The sequence below is a fragment of the Rhipicephalus microplus genome, chromosome 9 (genome assembly GCF_043290135.1).
Source record: "Rhipicephalus microplus isolate Deutch F79 chromosome 9, USDA_Rmic, whole genome shotgun sequence".
In the NCBI taxonomy this organism is placed as follows: domain Eukaryota; kingdom Metazoa; phylum Arthropoda; class Arachnida; order Ixodida; family Ixodidae; genus Rhipicephalus; species Rhipicephalus microplus.
Genome location: NC_134708.1, coordinates 42,552,058 through 42,571,980, shown reverse-complemented (window position 1 = coordinate 42,571,980; position 19,923 = coordinate 42,552,058). Strand labels below are relative to the sequence as shown.

At 42.4% G+C, this 19,923-nt stretch overlaps 1 protein-coding gene across 1 annotated transcript in view; it reads left to right on the top strand.

Moving 5' to 3' along the window:
* LOC119163756 (XK-related protein 6) overlaps positions 1-10,254 on the top strand; it is a 28,514-nt gene extending 18,260 nt beyond the window's left edge. The window contains exon 5 of the mRNA XM_037415823.2: positions 964-10,254. Coding sequence (XP_037271720.2) covers positions 964-1,221 — 258 coding nt within the window. The 3' untranslated portion in view covers positions 1,222-10,254. The remainder of the gene's footprint in view (positions 1-963) is intronic.
* The last annotated feature ends 9,669 nt before the right edge of the window (positions 10,255-19,923 follow it).

Below are 19,923 nucleotides of genomic sequence, written 5' to 3'. Positions count from 1 at the left end.
TGCTAAGGTTGTGAGCGGGAGTTCAGTAGCTCAAATTTCTCTTGTTTCTTTTCAAGAATGTTGCGTTCCATTAACTTTTGGCACAGATACCCAACTGCCAAAATTTATTGCTGTAACTGATAATGCGACATGCGGATGTTGTTCTAAATAGGTTATTTCACCATAAAAAACACACAAAAGTTGATGGGGCGCACCTTCACATTGTTATAAGCAATATATTGTTAAAACCGATACCATTATTTGTGGGTCGACTCTGTATACATGTGTGTGCATGTGTGTGTGTGTGTGTAAATATATCTATGTATTTTTGGGGGGTTGGGTAAGTGTGGTTGTTTCATTAGTATTGAATATTTACTAAAAACCACTGGAACTTCATGCTTCCCAGAAATAAAAAAAATTGAACTAACAGTTTGTCTGAAGCCAGCAATACACTCCAAAACTAACTTGCATTGCTCCCAAACACACCCTTTAATGCTCCAAAGCTGCTCCAAACCTCCCCTTTTACCGCTCCAAAACAGTGCTATACCTGTTTTCAGAGCTGCTCCGAAACGCTTGAACCTGCTTCCACCCCTGACATGTCATGTGACTAGTTCTGTGATGCTATGTCTTTTTGTCACGTGGTGAGGGTTACGTGATGCTACGTGATTTTATGCACAGGATTAGGGTTACGTGATGTTACGTTAGCTTAGCCACGTAACTAGCTATTACATGGTATGTAATAAGAACATGTGATGTGACTAGCAGTTACTTGGTTGATGGAAGGAACACATCACGTGACTGGTATGTTACATAATGTTTAACGATTTCTAGTTGTGTTGTTGTACAAGTAGTTGTGGGATGTTACGTGATCTTTAGTTGCATGCCTAAATGTTAACGTAATTTTATGTGATTTTAGTCACGCGACTGCTCAGAATTTTCCGGTAATCTTAGTAGGTTCAATCTCTCAATGTCCCTTTATCACAGGTCGTTTACTACCTTCTGCTGCACCCAAATGCTTCAAGCATTGTGCAACCGGAAATGCAAGATGCAAACACCCGCATCGGCTACACATCCGACGGGCTGGAGGACTCACCGGTGGACACGCCAAACGCGGAGCACAGATCACCACCCCGCGTCCGCCTCGCCGATGTTGTTCCCAATGGCGACTCGTCTGAGACGTCTTTCTTCGAAAGCGGGGACTCCCCGTGCTCCGTTCCGGGATTCAAGGTGACGGCTGTCTGACACAGGGCCCAGCCCTTCGAAGGGGGAAGAGAAAGCGACAACTCTGCAATGCCCTCGTACCCGCTGCACATTTCTCATGCGAGCGAGTCCAGTCGAGTGGCAATGAACTTTGCAAACATGCTCTGAAATCGTGAGTTCACGATGTCTGATGTTGAACGTAGAACAGAAAAGTGTTTCGACTCGCCAATCAAGTGAGATACAGGTTGAGGCCTTGTGGAACAAGTGAGAAAGTTAAGAAAGCACAGAGGTGCGCCAAGCGAGATGTATTGATATTTGTTGATGAGATTATTGGCTGTGCTCTCAAAGACTGGCCTGGGCTAGAGATTGGGATTGCTTGTGAATGAATAAGCTGCGAGTATAACTCGAATCTAGACATTGAGCCTAGGAAAGAGAGATTCCAGTTAGGTAATATAAAGGGAGAGAACGACACCCACACTGCCTTTGTCATTTGTAAGTTAGTGGTTAGATGCTGCGCTGATCCCTCGCAAACGTGGTTCAAACTGAAGGCCAGCCTTGCGCATTACTTTAATCATTGAAGGTGGTGCAACGAAGGAAAATTGTGAGTACATGGCCTAGTAGCTACGAAGAAGGTTAGAAACTCTGCTCAACTACAAAGTTGTAGGGTTGTCCACCGAGTCAGCAAGCATTAGAAGTGCCAATACTGCACACTGTTTGTGAGACTGCATGGCCACTCACGAGAAACTTTCGCCCGTGCCCATACGTACCGACTGTCAACAGCCGATGTTGATTTGTCGGATTACAGGGAAATAATATAACCAGTGCTGAAAATGCAGGCTTGTTCACTTGATGTAGCACTCACTTTGGCTGCAGCCACACTGATGATGTAAAAATGACAAGCCTTCATTTCCAGATAAATCTTTATTAACAATAGAGTGTTATATTTAGAATATATGATGGCATCCTGCTAGGAAGCGTAGTTGAAGTGGGTTTTCTAGCAAGTTTTTCGCAACCACTCGATTGATTCCGATTCATGACCTGGGGTTGAGCTCAACCAATTTCATCTAGAAGATCAGGAGGACATCGCTTATCTACTACGAACCTATTTGTGTTGCTACCTGTGATGTGTGTGGTATAGTTCCAAGGTGACAAGTGCAGAAGTGGACTGGGTTACTTTTTCCTCTCAACTGTGGTTTATACCACGCTGAAAGTGTTAGTGTGACATATACAGAGTGCTTTCAAGAGTAGCGACGGACTTTGTTATTATATAGCTAAATGGCTCTGTATGCAACATTGGTCTTGTGCATCAAAAAGGATACCAGGGTACTATTTGCTTGCAAGGATAACAGCACCAAACAGTTAGTTTTAGCTTGGACTGCTGGCTTGATGCGTTTGAGATAAGCGAGATACCGATAAAGCCTACGTTCCTTTGTGTGTTCATTGTGGCACCTAATGCATTTTGTTGATGCCAACACTTTACGGATATTAAAATGGTCCTGCTGCACTTTTCAGCACGGTCAGAAAATCCTGCCAGTCGGCAGTCAAGCCTCCTGAGAACACACGAGCCAAACAGGGTAGCACGGCGTGCAGACTGGATTTTAGAATTACTCCTCAAAGTCAGCTAGAAGTCTTTCCCTCTTCTTTCAGCAAATTATGCTACATACCCAAATTGATGGATGGGCATTGCCTGATTCGAGCTTCACCAGCTGCCTAGTTGCCGGGGCCACCTCAAGAAAGCGTAGCTTGCCTGCGAATGCGCTGGGGATCACACTGAGAGTGAGCCGTGTGTTCGAAGGATGAGAAAAAAGAAAAAATGCTCACGGTTATGATGTGCACGTGATGTGACCGCGCCATCCCTCCCTGGTTAGTTTCGAGCGCATTCGTGAGGACGTGAGAAAGCAATTACAGCACGCGACAAATCTCTGCTCATACTCAGCGGATTCTAAAATTTTTTCTGGCGGTCGATTCGTGAGTCAATAAACACTTTTGATGCAATCATTCGATGGTTACTTGAAAAAGCGGAAAAGTGTTGCAGGGCCTCTTTGAGCTGGTGCCAACCATTGAGGTGCTACTCAATGCATGTCACATTTTGAGTTGCGGTAACGGCCAGCATAAGCTGGCTCTGATCTAACGCTCGTGGTGCTGATCATCAAGCTTTCAACACTTGTGTGGCAGGGTACAAATTTTTTGCCAGATTTTAGTAACCCTATATGTCCACCTGAAGGACTGTTTTGAACGAGGTCATTCAAGTACTTTACAAGCCTAAAGCATGTGCGCTTGACACCGAAAGTTTATGCGCCACGGGGCCTTACGTAAAGATGTGCAGGCATGGTATTCATGGCCATCACTGCACATGAAAACTGTGAAGCATCATAGAAAATTTATGAAGAGTAGTTGTAAACTGGTCAGAAACAACATTTTATCAGATCCCATGGCTCGAGTACTCTTAAAGCCAACCATACTTTGATGTGAATTTATAACCAGAACATGCGACATTCTGACCAGTTTCTTGGAAGTACCAGAATTTCTCGAGTGCAGGTATTGAGGATGCCCTTCAGAGATGGTGGGCTATCCAATTACAGGATGACTGAATCTTACACGTAATTAACTTACTTGTTTTGTTAGGCAGCTGAAAAACAGCCACTCCTAGCATTAAGCTCATTTTGAGAAGTTGGCTAAACTTTCAATCCCTTCAGTTGTATTTCCAACATAATTATCTGGTCACTGAGGTCAGGACTGCTCAGGAAAGCTTAAGCTTCAGCTAAATTTGCGTGCATAATTTCTTTACAGCAGTTGCACATCATCGATGAATGTTGAAGTGTAAACTGCAGCTTCAAAGATTGCTGCATTTTAGCAGGGCCTGAAAAAATGACTTTGAATCTGCGGGAATGTTATGACTAGCTTCATTTAATGCTCATGATTTCTTACTAATCATCCAAACAATCGCTAAACAGACATGCATCATGTTCATTTGGCCATTTGCTTGCCACTTGTAACAAAAAAATTTTCTCATCTTATTCATACATCACTCGAACAAAAATGTCACAATTTTTAAGGTTGCTCAAAATGTATTGTGAATGAGCCAACTAGGACAAAGTAATTTGTAATTTGTCCACTGTTTTCCTGCTTCCTTGAGCTATGACTAGCCTAGTTTAGGTTATGTTAATAAATTGGAAGTCTTCAGCCTCAACTTGCAAAGCAAGCACTAGATATCGTCATTTTTGCATATAGTTTTGCTCATAACTAGGTGGCTATTCTTGACGTAATAATAGTCTCACTTTGTAATTACAACTTTCATTTAGGTTGTGTTGTGTGGTCATTGTTAGTGTTCTGCATGTAACCACGTTGACCAGCTTATCCTTTGTGGTTTCTTGTCGTGACTTTCTAGAGCATGCCGACTGAGGCTGCTGTAAGCATGGCTTATTAAAAGCAGCGTACTTTACCATACAGTAATCGTATTGATCATTAAAGGACAAATGCTAATTACACTAAGTCCATAAAAGTTTATTCTAGTTTGTCATTGGTGCTCCCATTCCTGATAATCTGACAGGCATTATGGAAGCGCGTTGTCTATTTTCCGTCTTGATTCGCAAGGCGTATTTTCAATACTGCTCTCTTTTGTTTTTGTTTTTTTGTCTTGACAAGTTTTTTTTTTACTTTTATTGTGGACAGTGCATGCCTTTTTTACATGTTCAGTGTTTTAAAAATTTGTGTGTCACTCTTCAGCTTGTCATCACCTGCCATATCTGTCAAAGCTCCAGCCTACCCTTTTTGTGAACTGCTGTTTGTGCTGGCACATTCCGCTATATATTTGAGTGACTGGGTCTTCTGTCAGTTGCTGACATGTTGTAACCCTTCCGCAGCATGTTTGTCGTTATCAAATTATTTATTGTTAATGTTGAGTATACTAAGATAATCGAAGCTCTGCTTATCTGCATAATACGTAGTATTTCTGTGCACTGTCGCAAAATTTTCCAGGCTTAGTTGCTTGAAGCCTTAGTTGCTTGAGGCTTAGTTGCTTAAATGTAAGTCACTGTGACGATGTCATGTGGGAACTGTATAAAACACATTTTTGTTATGCATTTGCAGTGTTGCTTTGACCCAGCATTCATTTTATGGGTGTGTGACAGTGGTGTTACCATGACATGCGTGCCCTTCTAGAAATTGAAGTTAAATCACCAAAATCCATTCCAGCATAGAGTGCCGTTCAGTCATCCAATATTGTTTTTAAATAAAAAATGCCCTCAAGTTTCGTCGTGCATATGATCAACATGGTTGCTTCTTCATGTCTGCACGAGCTATGTTTAGTAATTTGCTCGACTAATTGTCAAGCTAATCTTAAGTGCAGTGGCTCGTGAATGTTAGTGGTATTATCGCTCTGTTCCTATCTCAGATTGGTGCGATAGCTTCCATATGAACAGTGAGCACAACGGCGCACATTAGTATAATAACAACAAAAAAAGCAGCGTTACAGAAACTTTCTCAATCGCCAAACATTAAGGTATTCAAATTTGTGGTGCTGTTGCTGGCTCAACAGCGATGCAAGTAAGGCAGTGGAGGAAAGGTGTTAATGCTGTCAGCATACAAAGACATCAAGCAAGTAATCCAACGTTAATGCCCACATTTTTTATTCTTAATTCTATAGTAAAGAAAGCTTCGGCATATGTTGGAGATGGCTTGCACATTTTCTTTCTCAGCTCATAAGCATGTGCACCAGAGTCACACGAAAGCTATGACCAGCATTAGGATCAGAACAGGATTTTTGGCAGAGCCTTAGAAATCTCTGATACAAAAGATCAATGCTTTAGAGGTGTTGTACCACTGCATTATTACTTTATGACCATTCTGGCCATGACCTGGAAATTTTTGCGACAGAAAGTACTGTCGGCCACAGAAGTTTGTGGGATCTGCAGCGCGTGGCGGCAGACTGTATCGCCGTGCCACCTACCGTCACACTGCGTGGAGTTGAGGCTCTCAGCCATGGCCTTCGTGGCCATCTAATGGCTAATAGCCTCGACATTTCACTCTGTGATGATAGTTGGTGCAGCAATGCAGTTTCCCGTGGCTTTGCTATGCACTGCAGATCCCGCAAACTTTTTCGGCCAACAGCACGTCTCAGCGTTGTTGAATAAAGCGTTATTACTTGCACGTAAGACAAGCAACGTGCTATTACCGTCGCATGTTGTACGCTTCACTGATGTTCCTTTTACATGTTTTTATGCATAGACCTCCATACGTAATCCATAAAATGTCGCTTTCACCTCTAATTGAAATATTTACCCTCATATTTTAAGTCGCAAAATAATATTTCGATTCTTTAGATCAGACATCTGCTGTTGGATTCTGAATCTAGGGTGAATAGCATAGGGGGCGTGCTCTTTTACATGTTTCGCATCTTTTCTCGCAATCGAATTAGTGAGATCATGAAACAAATAAATAGTTTTTTTAGCACCTTGCAATCAAAGACTGCCAACAAGTGCTACAGAACAAAGTCGTACAAGTGTGTGTATAACTAGGTTAATGCTTTTACATGGTTTGTATATTGCAAGCAGACAAAAAGTTTCTAGTTTAACTGTAACAGTGTGTTAATGGACAACAGCAAAGAGCTCGTTACACCGCAGTGACTCATACGCCAACATTCATGTGTACGTCTAGTTATTCAATCGTGTATCTTTAAGTTCTGCCTTTGTGTGTGAGTAGCGAACAGATGTGTCGGTCGGTGCTACTGCTTGGCTACCTAAGGAACGGTTGGGCAGAACATAGCTTTGCATGTGTAGGTGTCAATGTACAATGTGATTGTTGGTTGTTGGAGTCTTTGCTGCTGATGTGTCAGGAACTGTCACTGTTTATGGTTTGCCAAACAATTTGTCATAACAGTGTCACAAAAAAATGTACTATAGTAATACCTTCTGAGTTGTTCAGGAACCACTCAGCGGCCCTGTTAGCACAGTTGCAAAATGTGATTTCAGTGATAGCTCTTGGGACAGCTATTGAGATCAGCTCAATTCACTTGAGTTGAAGAACATTTCATTTTATAACCTCCTTTGCACCTCATTCATTATTCAGGTAGATGGAATAGTTTCCGTAAACTTTTCTTTTTTTTCTAAAGCTTTAGGAAATATAGCTGCATTGGTCCTCAGCCCCGGCTAAATAACTTTGCATTACACTGGTGTTGTGTGACTATACAAACAAGCACTGGCTAGCTTAATAAAACAGGAGTGAGATTTCAGAGAGGTTGGTGGTATAGCAGCCAATATCTAGCCAATGTGCTGCCAATACGGTTTCAGGGTATTGACGTGCATTCAAGTACAGAATCACAAATACCTTTCGTAGTGATGTTCTTTACTTCATATGCAGTTTTTAGAGGACAGGGTATTCGGTTAAGGATATGTCTAGTGCCCTTGGGACAAGGATACACAAGGAACAGCGACACATCAAAAGGTGCCAATCGCGGCATACATATTGGTGTGTCTCTCTTTGTAGGGTCAAGTGCTGGTGCACTTGAGATGTGAACACAGGATAGGGCTACACAACATATACCATAGAGACAGTTGCTCTTTTTCGTGTTCTGCTGCTGTGTCGATGTGTCGCATATTTAGGGAGCAGATGATTAACACACAACAGAGGACCGTAGTTTGCATTTGGTGAATGAGCTAGTTGTCTGCCATCTTGGAGACAGCCTGATTATGTAGCAGAAGCTGCAGGCAGTTTTCAGATTTGTTGCGCAGCAGAATTTCAGCCGTAAGTGGTTTTATTTTTATTTTTTCTTGGTTGCTATGACAACATGGTCTAACACCTGCTTTGCACCCAAAACATTTCCTTTATCATCATACTTCCTTCATGATTTCTTACCATTATTTTTTTTTAATTGTGACATTATCTGGTTGCCCATGTACGTAGGTGACTTGTGGAAGTTTCTTTCTCTATATATTTATTTTCTCTGAAAGTATTTTTGAGCTTGCTCATTTAGGTTATGCTTTATTCAAGAGGGCTACTTCGCAGATTTTAATCAAGATGTTTTTATAAAGAACAGTTTCAGTGCTGGGTGTTCTAGCTGTTTCCTTAAGAGGGACATGAGGAACAAAACCGCAATCTTGCTTGCTGTCAAGCAGTATTATATTTGTGCATGGTTCACAATATTGGCATTCTGTCGAAAGAAGCTTGTCCTGTGAAAGTTTTAAAGCACGAGGCCTCCCTATCAGAAACACCATATTCGATACCTTGTTATGTATGAGCAACTGTTGTTTTCAGGTTCATTAAAAAGCCCTCCAGGGGCTCTGCGAATGTGTTATCCTATAGGAGTTTGTTGATTAACGTTCTTTTGGAGGATGTCACATTCGAAATTGTTTGTTCCTATTGATTGAAAGCAAGAAGTCGTGAAACAGTATGACAACAGGAGGCATAAAGTTGCCCAGTGGCCTATGCCAAGTAATCCTTGTGAAATTATGGTATAATGGCAGATTAATTTTGGTAAAATAACTTCAGCTGAAAATTTTTCGGCATGGCCCATTCTGTGGTGGTGTGAAGGATACCTTTTTAGAAACTCTTGCATCCTTTCCTCTTGTAAATATTTTTTGCCTTTTGAATGATCCAGTCATTTCACGCAGTAAGTATTGTAATCTTCTTTTTTCTAGTCACACGAGCATTTTTTTTTGCAAATCGAAACTAGAGAACTGACACTGCGTTTGCTTGGAACAAATGCCTTTCTTCTCATCTCTATTCCAGTAAGCACAACACATTTTGTAGCAGTGATATCCTTGAAGTGTTATGTGATTTGCATATTGAATGCGTGGTAGATACAAATGGAACATAACAAGCCCTTTAGTCGGCAAATTGCTTTGTGACCATTTACACTTAACACTTTCCTGAATTTCTATCAATTGACTTCGTTAAGTGCTTTGTATTGATGCTACAACAAACTCTTGCTCATCTTTAACTCTTGTCATTTATAAGCATTCTGACGGCTTGCGAGCTCAATACAGCCTCATCGCAAAAGCTCATTATTTACTGCGTAAATACCGAGCTGTGTATATTCAAGACAGTGATGCGAGAGACCCATTTGCGCCGACAGACATTCCTTTCAACATATGTTTCTATCATTACATCATCTGTGATTCCATTACATTCCATTTGGTGATGCAGAGCTGGTTTACAAGCAAATACGCTGGTCCCTGTCGTGCTCAGGTATATCTCACTAGTGTGCATAGTCGTACGTTGTTCTGTCTCTGAGCCTCGTAATGCGTGCCTTGAACGGCACTCATTATGTTCGTACAGCCATTGACAGCGGGCCGTCAAAGGTGCATCTGGCTGTAGTGTTTGAGCGAAAAGTTTGGTCTGAGTGGTTGATGAAGCACTACGCCGACATCCGCTCATGTAGTCATGCAGCACAACATTCCAGTCAGGGTATCTGCTTGATGCTGATGTGGTAGTGTTTTGTATTATTCAGAAGCTTGGTACTTTATTTAGCTGCATATATTTTTCTGTTTTTGTTGTTTTTAGTGCATGTTTTTATTCAGATAACACAGTGGTTTCTAGGTAGATTTCGTTAAAGCGGGAAAACTAGGCTGAGAAAACTGCTAGATAATCCAGCTACTGAAATTTGGGTGACATAAACAGAACTTTGACTTTTAGTCAAAGTTTACTGTAAGAATAGTGATCTGGATCTATATTGTTTAATTGTGGGTGTCACACATCTTTTAAGATTACTTTGTCATTACCTGAAAAAATGTCACCCTGGAATGAGTGTGATATGCAGTCGTCTGTCAACATTGACATTTATCATCAAACAGTTTGGGTGTGTTTGGTATTTGAGCTTGGATAGTATCATGCCAACTTTGACATTTATAATGAGTGAATGAAATTCTGTGCTTTTTTGCCAGCATTTCACTCGTATATCTACTCCTGAATTGAACTTTGTTGATTCCTGTTTTCCTACCATCGTGTGTTCCTACTACCTTTACACTTGTCATGCTAATATTGTTGTGTATCTCATATTGTGCTCGCGGTACTTTGTGTGTTGTTTCCAATGAGCTGTACCATGTGTCGAAAAATTAATAAACCTGTTTAACAGAATGATGCCTTGTGCTTTTTTTGACAAGAGAGATGTATCAACCAGCGGCGGTGTGAGTTTCTATGTTCACCTCTACCACTCACACACAAGAATGAAGATCTAGTGGAACATCTGACCTTAATAAATAACGCACATCGAGCAAAAAAACAAAAAAAAGAACGCCACGTGATTACGTGTCTTAGTTGTGTTTTGTCCTGTCCGGCGTTTCGACGACCTCCTAGACCCACTGATAATCATTAAGAGTGTTCATTTTTTAGCCATACCGTTTCTAAGCAACTTCTCGGCAGACGTTAGAGGAAGCTGTCAAGCTCTCAGACAGTAAACGCGCCTTTTCGCTATAATGCTCTGTCGCCACGATATCACGACTGGACTTTGGCTCTACACACAGCCAGTGATGATGGCGATTGGCGCAAAGTTACGTGACAACCTGTTGTCGCTCGCAAGTGCTTTAGGACGGCTAGCTAGACGCAGTGTCTGCTTTCAGATCTCGGGCAATGCGTTCTCGTTGATAACAGCGAACATTTTATAGCTTCAACTGGAGTCTCCTTGGGGAGACGAGACCTTTGGTGATGGAGAAGTCATTCTCAGTGATTACCTCGTTGGTGGTCAGCATGCTGTCGACTCAAACTACCAAGATCTTGCGGTGGCCGATCTTGCGGAAGACTACTCTGCACGTGAAGACTACTGTGCACGCCTTGCCCGCAGTAAACTTTACGAGTTTGGACAACAAAAGCTGATTTCAAAATACGTTTTGATAAACTAAGCATAGGAGATAAAAAATATATCTACGAAGCGTTATCCGATTCCGTGATCGAACAGAAACCATAGCAGGCACGGCTAGCTTCCAAGATTCCCGCCAGAGCGCCCTTATCTGTACCCAAAGACCGCAGCCTTATAGTTACGATTCCGCATCAGTTTTACTTGCGAACGTCAGAAGCTATCTTCCCAGGACGGCAGCTTTTGAGGCCATCTTGGAGTATAATGCCACCGACTTTGAGATACTAACTGAAATATGGCTTCTTCGATTAATGAAGAAGAACTACTACAAGATAACACATCATGCCACGTGTACTGACTTGACCGGACTGGGCGTAGAGATGGAGGTGTCCTAATCTTTGTCAAAAGTGCTTTGCCTTCCTTCCATGGTAATATTGACACTAATCATGAAATTCTTTGCGTAAATATATCCTTTCCTTCTAGTGTAAACATACTTATAGCGTGTTACCGAGCCCCTGACTCCGATATCTCGTTTATTTATGACCTTCATTCCGTCATGATTGATATTTACTGTCGCTTTCCTCGTGTCGATTACCTCATATGTGGTGACTTCAATTTTCCCGACATCGACTGGAATAACCGGTCCTTCCCATCCCGTTATTCCAAAGTTTTTCTGGATTTTGTACTAATGTTAAATTTTACCAAAGCAGCCAATATACCGACACGTGGCAGTAATATTCTTTATTTCGTCCTATCTTCGAAGCCTGATTTCATTCAATCGTTATAGTGCATGAATGGGCTAAGCGACCACAAGACTGTTCTGTTTTACATGGGCATTCCGATTCTTCGTCGGTTACCCTCGATAAAATATATTCAGGATTACAAAAAAGCAAACTTCACTTGCATCAACACCGATCTTAAAAACTTCTACAGCTTTTTTTTTTTTTTAAGGTTTCCGCCTTTCAGAGGACAGTCGAACGAAATTGGCTACTTTACAAACCTAAAATTCAGGAGCTAATTGAAAAGTATGTTCCCCTCATTCGTATTCACGGCAATTCCAATCAACCATGGTATTCTAATGCCTTAAAAAAATTTCGCAACGGAAGAAACGTCTCTTTCGAGAGGCAGAACGCCGCACCACTGCAGCGATGTGGTCTAAATATTTCAAGTCTCTTCATGATTACACGCGTCTTTTGTGACGCTTTCAAGAAGAGCTTTATCGCATTGATATGTTAAGCATTTTACGCGTTAACCCCCGTAAATTCTGGAATCTCCTAACCTCAAAACACAACCACACGCATACAATTTATTTGAGAAATTCCGACGGTTCGGAGGTAACGCAAGACCAACGGTCTGACATCGTGAATACATTTTGTCTGTCTGTTTTCACCCGTGAAAATAACTTTGATAGCCCGGATTTACCCTTTCAACATTTCTCCCAAATGCATCCGATTGGCATTACTGCCTCGGGCATCGCTAAACTAATAGAAAACAAAAATCTTGTGCCCCGGGACCAGATAAAATCACAGCTAAAATACTTAAAGGTACGCTAACGTGTTCCAGCAAAATATTAGAAATAATATTCACGTAGACGATAAAAGACAGTACGCTTCCGCATGACTGGAAGCTAAGCAGCATATATATCTCCAATATTTAAAGCGGGTATAATCGGTCCGTTCCTTCAAATTATCGTCCGATTACTTTAACTTCTATATCTTGTAAGTTGCTCGAGCACACAATATACTCTAGCGTGGTAAACCATCTTGAAAACAACTTCTTCTTTTTTAAAAATCAGCATGGCTTTAGCTCAGGTTTTTCCTGTGAAACACAACTTTTTGGAGTTAACAACGGACCTCCACTTAAACCTCGACTCTTCATTTCAAACCGATGTCATCTTCCTCAATTTTTCTACGGCGTTCGATCGTGTTCCTCATCAAATACCTATGCTTAAACTATCCTCCCTTAATCTAGACCCGCTCATGCTGTCATGGATACAAGCCTTCCTCACTAATAGATACCAATACAAAGTCATCGGAGGTCACCGTTCCTCGACTACAAATGTAATATCTGGCGTACCTCAAGGTTCCGTCCTTGGCCCTCTCCTCTTTCTAATTTTTTATTAATGACCTTCCCTCAAGTGTTACATCTCCGATACGTCTCTTTGCCGACGATTGTGTCGTTTACCGCCGTATATGTGATGGCTCTGATCAACTTGCCCTCCAAAATGATTTAAGTGTAATTGAAAATCGGTGTTCTTTGTCGATGATGCAACTTAATATTTCTAATTGTAAATCTATGCAAGTTTCCCGTAAGCGTGAAAACCTAAATTTTACTTATTTTCTGCAGTCTAACCATCTCGCTCTAGCAGAATCGTACCAATACCTGGGTGTTCTCATCAACAGCAAACTAACATGGACTGACCATATCGCACAGCTTGCACCCAAAACATTAGGTTTCATCAGACGATCCCTGTCCTGCTCACCGGCCTCAGTTCGTAAACTCGCCTACGCAACCTACGTCCGTACTAAACTCGAGTATGTCTCTCCAATTCAGAATCCACACCAATCTTATTTAATTGACGCCCTTGAAGCCATTCGAAATCGCGCGGCCCATTTTATAACCTCCAAATACAATTTCCGCACAAGTGTTACTACTATAAAATCATCACTGTCTCTCACCTCTCTGTATCTTAGACGAAAAATAGCACGCCTTTGTTTATTTCACAAACTGTATTTCAATTATTCTTACTTACATGGCTCCCTGCTTCTCCCACCAATTCAAACTTCGCGCCGTCTCTTCAATTCTTTGAGTGTCCAAACTATAAAAGGTTCAACCAACGCTTTTAGCAAATCTTTCCTCCCGTTAACATTTGAGGATTGGAATCGGCTTCCAAATGCAATAGCCAACGAACGTAATACTCCGAAGTTTAAAACCTTACTCGAAACCCATTTTACAACCGCACCCTCGTAATTTCTGCGTAGCCAGTTGCCTTTCTCTTATTTTTATGCCATTTTAATCATGCTATTAGTTTTTATAACGAGTTCTGTTTTTATTGTTGCCCTGTAATTCCAATTATTGAATTGTAACCTACTTTATGTTCTTGGTCTGTAATTGCCTTTGTGTATCCTTGTTCGATCCCCCCCCCTTATGTAATACCCTGTCAGGGGCCATTAAGGGAAAATAAATGATAATGATGATGACACCTCAGTATGCCGTTTCAATCAATGTTTATTGCTCTCCCTCCTCCTCGCTTGTCCCGTTCACTTCCATTTACAGTTTAAATCCGGGTTAAGCAACTAGTGGTCCGCGAAGTAAGGGTTTGTGCAGCAGTTCTTCCCCCGAGTCCGAGTCACATATTAAATGTTGTTTCTTTTGAGCAATGCAAGCAAGAAAATTGAATTCTGTGATCTGGAGACACTCCTTAATCGCGATGTTTTCACACAATATACCTGAACGCCAGCGTCTGCCGCATTACAATGTATAATTAATTTGTCATTTACATTATTACATTACATTATTAATTTGGAAAGAATAAATTTGCGAAAAATAGTCAAATAACCAAGTAATTTTCTTTTTTCCGCCAGATCGGGCCAAAAAAAAAAGGTAGCCAAATTTGCACAAAGTAGCCAAACATGGCGACCCTGAAAATGATCCACGGCGCTGCACTCACAACCGGAAGTTTATTGTAAGGAAACGTAATAATACAACAACCACAAGCTGCGCATGTTAAGTGAAATCAACTTCAGAAAACATTTATACGTTCCTCACAAAAAAATATTTTGTGCGTATGTGTGTGTGTTTGTGCGCGCGCGCGACATCACTCAAGTTTTGCTAAGCCACGAATTTATGAAAGTGCGACAAACATTTTTTTTTTCATTTAATATTCAACGGTGTGTTTTCACTCTCACTTTTTCTTCGTTTTCTTACTCTCTATTCTCTTCTTTGTATAATGAATACGCAGAGGCTAGCTGTAAACGCGTTCCGAGTCCGGCAGTCGTTTGTGAGGAAATGAAGGGTGATCTACGAAATAGAAAAAAAAAAAAGATTATTATATATGCGCGCTACTCAGTTTTCCTGTAAAGCGTGCACCACCTTGCGCTCAAATGCAAACAAAGAAGCCTACTTTCAAGGCTACGGTAAGTGAGGAGATTTGAATGGGCAGTGAAAGCTCGTAAATTCGAGCCACGTTGAATCCGAAAATTAGATGATTCGGACGCGTTCTTTTGTCTTGGCCACCACATTCATTCATTAATGACATCAAGCTGTCATTGATTCAGTCACAGTGCAAACGACGAATCGAAAACGGCGTTCGCAAATAGCCGGAACTATTCATCGCTGTCTGCATCGCTACTTAATAAGGTTTTGTCCTCACGAGGTTCCGGCACTGTGCAGCTTCGTTCCAACTCGATGCACTGCGCGCGCAATGTCACAAAACTCAAAACAGGCTGGAAGCTGTTGAAAAGCTTTCAGCGGCGGTCGCTATTCTGGCGTGAAACTCGTTTGCTACAACGCGATGAACGGACCATCAGTTGCCGGCCATTTTACATGCGAAAGAACTGCGATAACATGCGCGTAGCAGTGCGTAACAATTAATGAAGAGGTGCGTAGCATGTTTTGGACTAATTAATCACGGCAGTCTGGCGCTTCGCCCGCACGTACCAGGATGAGAAAAACTGCGTCTTTGCACTGCTGTCATGCAAAAAAAAAGGAAAAAATGTATAGGATTTGCGTATCCTTCAAGGAAATTAAAGTATATTAATATTGTCCTCTTGATACTTTAGATATTTCATTATTCGGTTGATTCGGTCATTCTTTTTTCCGCTCCCTTGAAGTCTGAATTAACGATCTCTTATTGTATTTATATGTAAAAAGTATTAATAACGCCTTGGAATTCGGAGGTGCACTCTGGTATTTGCCTACCGCATTTACTCGTGTATTAGGCGCACTTGCGAATGCCGAAAATCTTTTTGGCTAATGCACGCTACCATGGTAATTGAAGGTGATGGCAGCACAATTCTTTCCTGTCTACCAACTAATGGTCAGCAAGTGTACTATTACTGCAGAATTCAAAAAGCGGCGTTGTTACCTAGTAATGCATGTAATGAACATAGAACGTTTTATGGTTGACAACGCATGACGTGGCATAGCGGAGAATCGTTGAAAGTTCAATTTTAAAAGTACACAATTTTCGCTCTCTTTCTTTTTTTTTCTTTTGCGCTTCCTTATTGGTTAACCTTATGTTTTGTTCGCCAGTAAAAGACGGTACACACGCATAAAAGCTGCAAGGTACAGCTGCTTGCTGGCGTGGCCTCACCCGAGGGTATGTGTACGCGTTCATAGTAATTATTCTAAACTCGCACCACGGGGAAGTGTACACACTGATCCATGATTGCTTGTAGCTGCTGGGTAGAACCTTAGCTAATGTAAATTTTCTGTGGAAGGTACAACGGGGGGGGGGGGGGGTCGGCGGAGTTGACATTTTTTCTAAGTGCAAATGCACTTTATAAGCGACCTTGAATCCGCCGTCCGCAGTGCGCCTCCTCCTGTCTCCTAGCAACGGCGCGAGGAGCGGAGGGGAGCATCTGTAGCAACGGCGCAGCGACGTCACACACCACGTGATTGCGCGCGCTCCGCCCTCCGCTCCGTGGGTGCGCGCGCCCCTACGACTTGCTCGAGATCGGCAAGTCGTCATAGGTATGGATCCATCGCAGGCATCAACCTCGAATGCGATACCTTTAACAACGAGTACAACGCAATCGAATGCGAGCATTGCACGCGTCGTTGAAGATGTCGCGCCGGTTGAAGACAAGGCAGCGCGGCGAAGGGCCCGTGATGCCGAGCGCAAGCGGGCGAAGCGGGCCGCGGACATAAACGCCATTACAGTGCGAATTTACCCTCACATATACGCGTAAACTCACCAAGATTTCCCGAGAGCGTCTGATGGTTCCTGGGAATCGCAATGTGATCACACGGGGAGTTTTCGCTAACTCACTGGCGAATGCCAACGAATTTTAACTTCACTCCCCCTAATAGCATCACCCCGTGCATTCGCACTTAACCATGTTCACCCTCGGGAAAATGCTTAGAAGTTTTTTATTAGTTAGTAGCCGAGTGTGGCACATATATGTCTGTGATTTCTGTTTCCCTCTTAACCACAGCTTCAAGAAGACATGCATGCGAAGAAAGCCAACGTGCAGATTTGTTTTATCATCCTTATTAATCTTAGCAGTGCGTGAATGAATTCGTGACTGTAAACGAGTGAAATATTCTTTTAAACTAGCTCAACAATACTCTTCGTTTTTAAGCAAACAACAGAAATAATGGCAATGCTAAATGACAAATCACTCGACATTGTCATCAATTGAGTTCTCTGCAGATAAGCAAGGAAATACCACATTTCAATTTCATACCTATAGAAAGCAATGCTATGAAGAAAAGGCTTGTCTTGATTATGAAAGAGTGTGCCACATTAACAAAAAACAAAAAGACGAGTGTCTGGTAACCTTTTCGGGCCAACGACGATTTCTTTTCGGGCCCTCTTCACCACCATCATATTTACCGTTGGCCGGAGAAAAAAAAAAACGTAAGCGCCGCGCCAAATCCTGCATCCAGTCTCCTATCACATGCACGTGGCAGCCGCTTTTTTGTCGAAGTTTATTGTCTTTTTTTCTTTCTTTCGCCCCCCCCCCCGCACTTTTTTTAATGGTACCGTCCAACCATCCATCGCTTAATGTCCATCGTAGTCACCGATAGCCTGTTCAAGCGACCTTCGTGCGTGAGAAGCCTTTGCTAATTCGTTCAACTTACCTTTGAGGGCACTCAAAGCGCCGCGCGTTAAGCGGCAATCACGTGGTATTTTTTTATTAATTTCGCGCACTTTAAACAAACCCTGGCAAAAATTAACCAACGTTGTTATCTTACCGTACCTGGAAAATTTAGTTATTTCTGGATAAGAGCTACAAGTCTTGTATTGATTTTTTTCTCTGGAGTCAGTAATTAAATATTTCATTAGCAAATCTTTGGTAATTATCGTACTTGTCGGATCAAAAAAAATATTCTGGTGTGCTAAATACAGCTAAGAACAATACTGCGCCAGCCGGAGACGCATAGCACTCATTTTTAATTCTTTGTTGCTTAGTGCTTTTTAGATGAAACACCCTGTATGTGTACTACCCTTCGAATTTCCACGAGTGTGAATTAAACAAATGCGCATCATCTTTAATGAGAAGTTCCTCAGAAGCCTAACCGCAGTTTTAATAATTTTTTCATGAAGTCAGACAGAAATATCACGAAGTTCAATTGCACATGAGCACTGATAAAATTGAACATAAACTCGAACACGTAGCAGGGCGCTCATCATAAAGTTCGGCACAGCAGCAGAAAGCTCAACCAGATGGTCCAAACAGGCTTTCGCCTTCACGTTTCTCGAATACCCACCCCTCTTTCTGAGAAACAGAAATGTACTTCAAAAAATGTACTTCAGAGCAACGAAGGTTTCGTCGGCAGATCTCACTCAACCGACAACTTGTCCCGGTCGTAGCAAGTGGAAAGCAGTTCTCACAAACCATTGCAACTGGGTGCCGCTTTTGATCGGCTACACCACTTATAAACTAAAAGCCCATCGCGATTGTCGCGGGCACCATGATACAGGCCACTATCAGGCTGAAGTATACCAGTAACTGTCAGACCATTCAGAGTGGTGTACTTAACCGTACGCATTGAACTGCACAACCGTTGCGCAGCTCGAATTGTAATGTAGCCATTGACACGTGGGCCCCATGTAGGGTATGTCACTTTCAATATATCACTTTCTAGCGTGGCCTGGGAACTTTTGACTCCCGCTGTGCATATTTTACGTAGCGTGACGCTTCACCGGCACATTGTGATGTATACTCCCCGGGGATCCGCGAGCTCGAATTGTAATGCAGCCATTGGCACGTGGGCCCCATGTATGGTATGTCACTTTCAATATATCACTTTCTAGCGTGGCCTGGGAACTTTTGACTCCCGCTGTGCATATTTTACGTAGCGTGACGCTTCACCGGCACATTGTGATGTATACTCCCCAGGGATCCGCGAGCTCGAATTGTAATGCAGCCATTGGCACGTGGGCCCCATGTATGGTATGTCACTTTCAATATATCACTTTCTAGCGTGGCCTGGGAACTTTTGACTCCCGCTGTGCATATTTTACGTAGCGTGACGCTTCACCGGCACATTGTGATGTATACTCCCCGGGGATCCGCGAGCTCGAATTGTAATGCAGCCATTGGCACGTGGGCCCCATGTATGGTATGTCACTTTCAATATATCACTTTCTAGCGTGGCCTGGGAACTTTTGACTCCCGCTGTGCATATTTTACGTAGCGTGACGCTTCACCGGCACATTGTGATGTATACTCCCCGGGGATCCGCGAGCTCGAATTGTAATGCAGCCATTGGCACGTGGGCCCCATGTATGGTATGTCACTTTCAATATATCACTTTCTAGCGTGGCCTGGGAACTTTTGACTCCCGCTGTGCATATTTTACGTAGCGTGACGCTTCACCGGCACATTGTGATGTATACTCCCCAGGGATCCGCGAGCTCGAATTGTAATGCAGCCATTGGCATGTGGGCCCTATGTAGGGTATGTCACTTTCAATATATCACTTTCTATCGTGGCCTGGGAACTTTTGACCCCCGCTGTCCATCTCTTACGTAGCGTGACGCTTCACCGGCACATTGTAATGTATACTGCCCAGGGATCCGCGAGCTCAAATTGTAATGCAGCCATTGGCACGTGGGTCCCATGTAGGGTATGTCACTTTCAATATATCGCTTCCTAGCGTGGCCTGGAAACTTTTGACCCCCACTGTCCATCTTTTACGTAGCGTGACGCTTCACCGGAACTTCGTGATGTACTCCCCAGAGATCCACGACAACAACCAGCAACAACTGTTTTCCTCTCTCTCTC